Source organism: Alexandromys fortis, unplaced genomic scaffold (assembly GCF_014885135.2).
Source record: "Alexandromys fortis isolate MF-2015 unplaced genomic scaffold, M_Fortis_MF-2015_v1.1 scaffold_256, whole genome shotgun sequence".
NCBI lineage: Eukaryota > Metazoa > Chordata > Mammalia > Rodentia > Cricetidae > Alexandromys > Alexandromys fortis.
The window spans coordinates 1589600-1600348 of NW_026068135.1; the positions used below are offsets into that span (position 1 = coordinate 1589600).

Below are 10749 nucleotides of genomic sequence, written 5' to 3' on the forward strand. Positions count from 1 at the left end.
TGGATGCTCACCTTACTAGACCTGGATGGAGGTGGGTGGTCCTTGGACTTCCCACAGGGCAGGGAACCCTGATTGCTCTTTGGGCTGACAGGGAGGGGGACTTGATTGGGGGATGGGGAGGGAAATGGCAGGCGGTGGCGGGGAAGAGACAGAAATCTTTAATAAATAAATAAATTTAAAAAAATCTAGAGCAAAGAACAGGAATATCTTCATTACAAGTGAGGCTGTGTAAATGTAACTGAAAAATAAACAAATGGAAAGAAAGTGTGCAGGGAGGAGACAAAAGTTGCTAACGAGAGGACCAGAAACAGTGAGGCTAAAGATGAAAACCAATAAAGGTGTAAACTGTTTCCTACCGACTCACTCCACAGAAACAAGAATATTTCTCTAATTACTGCATAATAGTCCAAGTTGGCCTTTTCTTAATCAGAAGACAAAAAAATCATAAGGCAAAATCATAAAGAGAATAATTGACTCAAACAATACTTAAGGGACAGAAATGAAGGGTTGTACAAATGGTATAAGAACCACCATACTATTAAGGGCCATTCAAACAATACATTAGTCCAAAATACAGAGACTTTACAAAAAGAAAAAGGAAAACAGAACAAAACACATTAGAGCTATATTAAGCCAGGTGTGGTGGCGCACACCTTTAATCTGAGCATCTGGGAGAGTAGGCAGGGGAATCATCTTTGTGCATTGAAGCCCAGCCTGGTCTATAAAGTAAGTTCCAGGACAGCCAGACCTGTGACACAGAGGAACCCTGTCTCAGGACTCCCCCTCCCCCAAGAAATCTATATTAAAAAGTAAAACGAATAGAAGTTTATTTTGTATATAAAATGTGGTATTATAGTGTTCCCACTAAGAAATTAACATACTATTTGAAACCATACACTGTCCAACAGAATATGAACTACACATACAATTTGAAATTTCTTAGCAGCTATATTAACATAAAATATATTGTATTTTTAATATTTTGTTTATCCTGACACATGTAAAATATTTTAATACATAATCAATATGGAAGATGTAGAATATAGATTTAATCCTCAGCGTATCAATAAAGTTAAGAGATATCTTACTGGTTTTATATTAATTACCTGCTCTCTGTTATGTATCATACATGTACAGTACATCACAATTTAGAGGCTATATTTCACAAAGAACTGGCCTATAATTAGATTCCATAGAGTTTATACTTGTTAAGGTAAATTGGTCTTTCCAAATTATTCTAAAGATGAAATTAACTGAGGGCTGAAGAGATAAGTCAGTCAGTAAGTCAGTAAAAAACTTGCCTCACAAATATGAGAACCTGAGTTCCGTCCCCAGAAAGACACCTAAAAATGTCAGGCAATTGGGCGGTTGGTGGTGAATGCCTTTAATCCCAGCACTTGGGAGGTAGAAGCAGGCCCTGTGAGTTTGAGGCCAGCCTGGTCTACAGAGAAAGCTCAAGGACACCCAGGGCCCTGTCTTGAAAAACAAAACAACAACAACAACAACAAAGTCAAGCATGGTGGCTTAGACTTACAATTCTCTTGCTGCAGGGTCAGAGACCTCTGGTGAACCTGGTGAGCCGCAGGTCTCAAAAACAAAGTAGGTAATTCCCAAGGAAGGAGAGCCAAGATGGTCCTTGGGCCTCCACACCATATACACACCTGCATCTGAACACCCACATACATCGGAATTTTAAAGTGAATTCAATCAAGTTTGTTTTAAATTTCAACTAAATTAAGTTTCTCACCACTCTAGCCACATGTCAACTGCTCAAGAAGGCCATGTGGGTAGAGGCAGTGATCATAACTGAACAAAGGGAGAGTTAGTCTAAAGAAATGAAGTGGGGGCTGGATGACTTAGCAGTTAAGAATACTTGTTGCTCTTGCAAAGGACCCGAGTTCTATTTCCAGCACTCACATAGAGACTTCCAACCATCCTTAACTCCAGTTTCAAAGGATCTGACACCCTCATCTGACCTCTGAGGGCATCAAGCAGAGTGCATGCAAGCAAAATACTTACATAAAATAATCTTTAAAAATTATGGAAATAAAATAATTATAACAAATGAAATAAAAATTCAAACTTAAAACCGGGCGGTGGTGGCGCACGCCTTTAATCCCAGCACTTGGAGGCAGAGGCAGGCGGATCTCTGTGAGTTCAAGACCAGCCTGGTCTACAAGAGCTAGTTCCGGGACAGGCACCAAAGCTAGAGAGAAACCCTGTCTCAAAAAAACAAAAAAAAAAAAAAATCAAACTTAAATTTAAAAAAAAAAATAAGGTAAAATAAAGAAATAAATTATGTGACAAGGGAAAAATTAAGGCATTAAAAACAAAAGGGAAAATTTGCAGATGCTGACCATTATGTATGACCAATACACTGATTTCTACCAAAATATACATTCAGGCTAAAACTGCTATATAAATAAAAACAATTGTTACAAAGTAAAGCCAACTTTACATTTAGAAAAATATTTAAAGCAAAGTAATTCAGAAAAACTGAAAATATCAACATCAAATAAGGCTGAATCCAGACCAAAAAGCATGAAATTAAAAGCTACAACTCACCACGAGGACATGACAGTTAACAAGCATCAAGGATCATATTATCCACCATATGACAGAAACTATGAGCTATATGGAACAATAGAATCAAACTAGAAGACCAGGTTTTCGCTAGGCGGTGGTGGTGCACGCCTTTAATCCCAGCACTCGGGAGGCAGAGGCAGGCGGATCTCTGTGAGTTCGAGGCCAGCCTGGTCTACTAGAGCTAGTTCCAGGACAGGAACCAAAAGCTATGGAGAAACCCTGTCTCGAAAAATAAAAAAATAAAAAAAAATAAAAAAAAGGAGGAGGAGGAGGAGGAGGAGGGAGGGTGGAAGGGTGGAAGTCAGGTCTGGTGCCTCCTGCCTGTAACTCCAGCACTCAAAACGTTGAAACGGAGGAATCACTAAGAGTTCAAGGCCAGTTTGTACTACAAGGTGAGTTCTAGTAAAATGAAATTCTACCTAAAATAGAGATTGGGAGAAGGATGGAGAATAAAGATGTAAACCAAGAAAGAAAGGGAAACCATTAAGAAACTACTTCAAAGCTGCATATAGTGGTGCACACCTGTAATCCCAGCACTCAGAAGACCATCAAGAGGGACTCTGAGTTCATGATTAGCCTGGACTAGAAAGTAAGACTGCTCCAAAAATAAACAATATAGCTAGGCATGGTGGCACATATCTTTAATCATAGTACTCAGGAGGCAAAGGTAGGCAAATCTGAATTTGAGGACTGGTCTATACAGGGATTGTCAGACCCTGCCTCAATAAATAAATACGGCCCTACCAAGTTCCAACCCAATGGTTACACAGACAGCTCTGGTTCAATTAAATGGATCATAAAACCAACCCAAAAGTCATGAACCTAGGAAAGGAACTGTGGGATGGGGGTTGGCAGGGATGGGAGAAAGTAATAAGAATATTATATACACTTATCAACTTGTCAAAATACAAATTGAAATTTTTTAAAAGCACAAAATTAAAAATGGGCTTTTAAATGGAGAGGGAATGAAGGGAGTTGTGCGTATCTCATCTATCCAAACTGGCCAAAATATATTGATGCAAATTATTTTCTAGAAAAATCTATCCAAAGAGATTCCACATGACACAGAAAACCTATACAGACCAATGCCACAGATTCCCATAGAAGGTTTCACAGGAATATACCAAATCTCTAAAGAAAAGTTAACTCAAAAGAAAAAATTAGAGTACTGGGTAAAAAGTAAAAATTGTCTTTCTGAAATAAACCTAACTTTGATAAAAAAAAAAAAACCTAACAGTCTGCATATGCAGACATATTCAGATAGCACAGTATACTATCCCTTCCATATGTTAGAATCGTCCACAATGAAAGATCAACATTACTTGAAGAAAAACCATTTCTGTGTAAACATGACTTTTCACCTATCAAAAGTACAGGAAAACAGGTACTCTGTCCTGGAAACTTCCAGGATAAACAGACAACTCCTATGGAAAGGAATTTGTTCAGAATTATCAAAACTACAAATGTGCATCCTTCCTGATGCAGTAAGGTCACCTTTAGGAATTTGTATTCTATCTATACTAGCCATGCGTGAAATTACAATGTACACAATAATTCACGGTAGTACTTGTCTTAGCAAAGACTAGAAACATCCCACAAGCCATCAATTATGGGCTGTCTAACTACACTACACCTGTAGGAACTCTCAAAAGTCATAGAAATGAAAAGGAAGCTTACAGGTACATATAAAGAAAGTTCTTTTGTGTTAAGTTTAAAAAGCAAGATGCGAATAAATGTATAAGTGAAACTTATGCAAAAATTGCAAGACTAGTCAACAGAAGTAGAAAAAAGACCTTTTCTGCCCCATTTCTTTGGCATCTTTTGAAGTTAGAACCATGAACTGTCACTTTGAGCCAAAAAAGAACATATAATTACATTGAGTTTTTTCTTAATCTTGCCCTTGGAAATGATACTCCACTTAGAATACTTGTTATTCTTGCAGACCAAATCTAGTAAAGATATAATTCAAGAAATTCTTATTTTAAAGGCTTAAACAAATACTCCACATAGATGTAAGAGGAACAGCAGATGAACCAGAAGTGCATCTAGTTAATGGTTTTTAACCCTGATGATACTTTAGAATGACCCTGGGAGCTTCTAAAAATACCAGTGCCCTATATTCCACCCCTACACTACTAACACCAGAAATTCAGAACATGAGGCCCTGCCCCAAACCACTGATCTCAACACTTTTAAAATAGCGAGCATTTGTTTCTAGATACTTGCCCCATAAATTATCCACCACCACACTATCTATTCCCTCCTGCAACTTTCCTACTCAAATAACGTCCTTGCCAAAATGCCTATTAACACCGGAGATACTAGCTGCCAGAGACGTAAATTAACAAAAATTTCAAGTACACTACTAGAATGATCACAAACTCTGAATGTGGGAGTGACCACGATTCCCTTTGTTCTTTTTACTCAGAATCAATTTGTCTCACTTTATTTAACAAAAGTTTTCTATGTTCATAATAAGTTAGAAAAACATGCCTACTTATAGCTATAGCAAGGTTTTCATTATAAGCTGTGCGATCAGGATCCGCCTCAAACCTCTAAAACTCTGCAAGTAGGGAGGGGCAAGAAAGCGCAGTGAGTAAAGGCATTTGGTGCCAAGCCTGGCCACCAGAGTTTGATCTCTGGGACCCACATGATAGAAGGAAAGAACTCCCACAAGGTGTCCTCCGACCTCTATAGAGGCACCAGGCACCATGACATGTGTGCCCAAACAACCACAAAAACATACATAAATAAAATGTTTAAAATAAATTTTACAAGTGGCAAGCAAGCGAGAGAGCCAGAGAGGAAGGGAGGGAGGGAGGGAGGGAGGGAGGGAGGGAGGGAGGGAGGGAGGGAGAGAGAGAGAGAGAGAGAGAGAGAGAGAGAGAATAGGGTCCAACTACTGAAAAAGCTTTTGATAATGAAACTCAAGATGAAAAGGCCAGTTGCTCACTTGTCTTAGATTTTTATCATTTGTCTTTGGCAGCTTGATTTCTAAAACAGTTTGGCATCAGCTTAAACCTTTAACCTATACACCCTCTTTCCATCCTGTATACCCACCCTGCCAAGTACAGACATCACATTTTGCATATCTGGTCTTCCCAGAAGGTTCTATCAATTTTGCACTTTTTATACCCAACTGACACCACCACATGACATTTTTAAATCAAAAGAATTAAACCGCTCTAGGCTTGGAGAGCCTATGTCATCTTGATTTTCCTTTGGCAATGCTGAATTCCATTTTTGTTTGGTTTTCAGGTGTTTCACAACCGCATTCCGCCTGCTGGAGTTGGAATGACATCCTCTGGGGGAACACGACTGATCAGTTAATGGAAGATGGTGGAATCTATTCCCAGCTAAATTAGGCCACAAGCTTTATTGGGGTCCTCTCCCTTCCCACCCCAATCCATGTAAACCAAGTACTAACTCAGCTGCCAACAGAGTGCAAGGGACACCAAGGCAAGGTGCTTGCTTACACTCAGGCTGGAGCAATCCTAGAAGCCCTGCTCTGTAGCCAGGAGCCCACAAGTCAACTCTTGCCCAACATCTAAGGCATCTGCAGCCCACGACTGTGACTGTTTACGGTATCATAATGAAGACGTTCAGGTCAGGCCACTCACTACAGGCTACCTTAACAGTAGAAAAGGAACAAAATGCCACTGCAGGATTTACTCAACCTCAAGGTGTTTCTAAACACGTCTTACCCAACTATTAAAAACTCTAAAAATAAAAACGTTTAAGAGATCTTTCTCAAGTTTTAAGGACAGAGCGGTCTGAGTCAAGTAGATCTGAAGTAAGGGTTGGGAGTTCCGACTGGGATGAGGGTCCCTGGACGTAGCTGAGCGTGGGGGTGTCAGGCCCTGCCCCTCCACCTCCTGAAACCCGAAACCTCAGCCCCAGGAGAGCCCCAGGCTTGTATCCCCCATCACCCCGCCCAGGCGGTTCCCACGGACTTTGCCTTGAGGCTAAAGAGCCCCTGCAGCAAGCGGGGCAGGGGGGGGGGGAGGGATGGCCGCTCCCGCACTCCCTTGGGGCCCTGGGGAGTGGCCCCACGGCGTCGCACTCACCGAAGTCCAGGAACTGTTTGATCGAGAGCGGTGACGGAGAGAAGCGGGAGTAGCGCTCGATCTGCTGGGGCACCGGCTGCTTGAGCAGCTGGTAAAAGAGCCGCATCCTCACAGGGCACTGCGCACATCCGCTGAGACGTCCCGGACAGCCGCAGGGGCCGCCGACGCCGAGCCGCAAGCGGAGGCGGCGCCAGCGGGGCTTTACCTCCACCTGGGGCTCGGCCTTGGCACCACCAGCGCCCCGGCTGGAGCTGCACCTAAACAAGCACCGAAGGCAGTGAAGGAGGCCGTGGCCCGCGGCCCGCGAGTTCGTAAACCCCGCCCAGAAGAGGCGGGGTCTGCCGCCGCACGTACGCGGCGCGCGTGGGATGTGAGGGGCGCGAGGGGCACGCGGCGGCACGCGCGCACCGCTGATTGGCTGCCGCCGCCGCCAAAGCTTTCTTAAAGTCCCGGTAACACACACACAAACCTCCCGCCCTCGCTCGTGGCTCTCACCCTGGTCTCCGGGAGCCTGGCTGTGGCCGGTCCCTCCCCAGATCAGGTCTTCCAAGACCAAAAGGTGCTTGGAGACCTGGAGGACGCCGGGAGCCCACGTCCTGAAACACGATCTTTAGCGCTGCCCTAAACCTTTCCAACCCCGGGCCCCTCTTCCGGAAGGCCCTCCTCAGATCAGCTGACTGCTCTGCTTTAAATTGTTCCTCGCAGTCCTATGCTTTTTCAAATTCTTTGCCCCTTAACTATGTGGTTTGTTTCATCCCCTCCAACAATACTAGTACCTTAGCACAGAATTCCATAAAAGCTACTGGCTTTCCCACCTCTTCCCCCTAACCCCGGCCACGGGACAGAATTCAGTAAACCTCACCTCAGGAGCTCTGCTTCCTGTCTGCCCTCCTTCACTCTGGCCAAAGGTATTCATTCACCTTTGGGCCGTTTGTTACAAAAAAAGGATTGTTACATCACCGGCCCTAAGCCCTAGACCTCCAGTTACCACCTGAGCCAATCACTGCCCAAGATCCTTAGATCACTTACTGTATTTCACTGCTACCTCTCACTGCTACCACCATTGGAGGGGTCCATTAGAAATAAAGGTCATTAACACTTGCTAGCCGTGCGTCCTGGATCCCCGCGTTCCAAAACAGTTGGATGGGATTCATCATAGATATTTCATTGCCCTCCTCACGCCCTCACATACACATCCATTGGAAAGGCTCAAATTCGAGCCAGTGACCATTATCTCACCACACCTCACAACCATAGAACCCTGACTCAGTTTCACCATTTGAGAGCAGCTATCCATCTATGTTTACACTGTGCTGAATTTGCTTTGCGTGAGAGTGAACTTGAATACATGGTTCAGTATATAAAATCGGTATTTCCAAATGTGGCTAGATGAAATACTGCTTGCTTTAGCCAATACCGCCATACACTGACTTAATTTCTGATAATGTGCAAACATCAACTACAAAGAAAGGTAAAACCATTCTTCTTTACCCGATTATTAGGGTAAAGCTTTTATGCCTTCGTTTGGGTCCTTACGCACCCACTTCTTTGCTTTATAAAGTTGTTGTTGAAACTCTATCCGAATTTAAAGAAAAATAGCACATGCATACAGAAACCTCCTGTGGTCTTCCGGTATTTCCGCGTTTCCAAGTACAACTATGATTGATAACTGAACTACGCTGTCTTCTCCATTCAAAGGAAAGCCTAAGGGGACTTAGTGCCAGCCTTCCTAAAGGGCAGTTTACCAACAGAGCAGAGTGCTGGCTGCGGTTAGAGCACATGGGCAGACAAAAAGAAGGCAGGGCCGGTGCTTGTCCACTCACTTTCATGGGTGCTGCCTGCAGATGGAGTTTTACTGGTAGCAGTTATGGATGAAGATCACCATAACTGGGTGTTGGTGGAGAGAGAGGTTTTCCACCTATGTGGCATCTTTCTGAACTCACCCATCAGCTTTTTCATAATTTCCTCTTCTGTCGCACTAACTGCTACTTTAAAAAGATTTATTCTGATATTTTAATTACTCAAAATCAAGGTGCCTAATTTAATACTTCTCTAAAGAGTGTCACGGTCCTAAAAGTTGAGAACATGTGAAAGAAGCCTGGATAATGGAAACCTGGGCTGGTCCATGGCTCACACGACTGACTCAACCCTAAACTTGATCCCATCATTAGCATGCTGTGTGACCTAAGACTAGGCTCCTAGCCTTTCTGTGTCTGTTATTTTAGTGCCAGGTGGAGATGGACAACTTCTCTCCCTTACATTTGTGATGATTAAATAAAATAAATCTTATCTAATGCAACTATAAGACGCTTTTGGCCCTCTTTAGTACATGATAACAGTTCATCTAGAAACTCAAGCCAGTTTGATTCCGGTGGTAATTATCATTAGATTTCTTGAGCTCCAACCATCACAAGATTTCCCAACTTGTCAAGGACTGTAAGGTGTTACACAAGCCTCTCTGTGAAATGCCAAGCCCGTTCACAGCAGCAGCACCTGGAAGCTTGTTAAAATGCAAATCCTTGGACTCCATCACAGTCCCAGTGAAACGAACACCTGGGAGGTGAGGCCCAAGGACTTAACCACAAATTCTTCTAGATTCCTATCTTCAAGAGGTACAGCTTAATCCTCCCCTCACCCCGAATGTGGGTGGCTAGGTTTGGCAGTAGCTTTTAACAAATAGATTACAGATAGACATAATGAGATTGCACTCAGCAATTAGGTCAGAAAACTACTAGGTCCCACAAAAAACCTGACCATCATGCCTCAAAACTATCAACGTCATTAAAAGCAAGGAAAATTGGAGAAGGTGGCATGGCAGAGAGGAACCCAAAGAGATTATGACAACTAAATGCAATGGACTCTCCTGGATGGAATTCTGGGGTAAGAAGACGAAGAAGAAGAAGAAGAAGAAGAAGAAGAAGAAGAAGAAGAAGAGGAGGAGGAGGAGGAGGAGGAGGAGGAGGAGGAGGAGGAGGAGGAGGAGGAGGAGGAGGAGGAAAAGGAGGAGGAGGAGGAGGAGGTTGTTTAAAAACTAAGGTCCTGGACTCTGGAGCAAATGTTTTTAATAATCATATATATTGGTTCATGAGTTATAATAAATGTACCAGCATGCCTAGCATCCATTTCCTTTCCCTCTTTTTTCTCCTCTCCCCCTTCTCTCCCCTCCCCCTTCCCTTCTCACCTTCTCTTTCTCTCATTTTCCCTCCTCTCACTCCCCTTCTTTCTCCTCTTCCTCACAGTTTGGAAGCAGATGCTCCCACTGAATAACCTGGAGACAGCTTAGCTCTGGCCCGAGGCCTTGATTCATGCCCTAATACAATCTCTGACTCTGTGTTAAAACCCTTAGCCAAGGGAGATACCCTGGAGCACTTAAAACCCAAATTTCCAGAGTTTGTGGCCATAAATGCTTGTTTCCAGCTGCTAAGCTGGTAACGATTTGTGATGCAAAAAGAATGAACTCATATGCAAGCCCCCAGGATTCTGATATGTGAGCCACTCTCCACCCTAAATCTACGTTCCTCCTATCAAATGCCTCAGATTGCAGTTAATCACTTAAACAGGAAGGGAAGCCTTCCCTATCTGAGAAGTCCATCCCTCCCCCCACTACATGGTTTCCTAATAAATAATACTTCCTATTCTAACCTTCCCAACAATGTGCTATACCATTATTAATGCTCCCTTTCATACTAGTGTTCTTCATAAGTACCTAGCATTATTTAAAGTCACAAAAATATTCATCAAATGTTTTAAGAGGCCCCTTGTTTGTCCCCAGCTGCTCAGCCCCGAAATAATCACACAGAAACCATATTATTTGCAAAAATGTTTGGCCAATAGCTTAAGCATATTTCTGGCTAACTCATATCTTAAATTAACCCATCTCTATTAATCTGTGTATCGCTATGAGGTTGTGGCTTACTGGGTAAAGTTCCAGCATCTGTCTCCAGCAGGGCTACATGGCTTTTCTGACTCTGCCTTTCTTCTCCCAGCATTCAGGTTAGTTCTCCCTGCCTACATCTATTCTGCTCTGTACAGGCCCAAGACAGTTTCTTTATTAACCAATAGTACTCACAGCATACAGAGGGGAATCCCACATCAA

General features: G+C 43.1%; 1 protein-coding gene across 1 annotated transcript in view; it reads right to left on the minus strand.

The window, feature by feature from the left end:
• Positions 1–6980, minus strand: part of Pdk3 (pyruvate dehydrogenase kinase 3) — a 72067-nt gene extending 65087 nt beyond the window's left edge. Inside the window, exon 1 of the mRNA XM_050126450.1 lies at positions 6654–6980. Within this exon, the coding sequence (XP_049982407.1) occupies positions 6654–6759 (106 nt within the window). The 5' untranslated portion in view covers positions 6760–6980. The remainder of the gene's footprint in view (positions 1–6653) is intronic.
• Positions 6981–10749: the final 3769 nt, after the last annotated feature.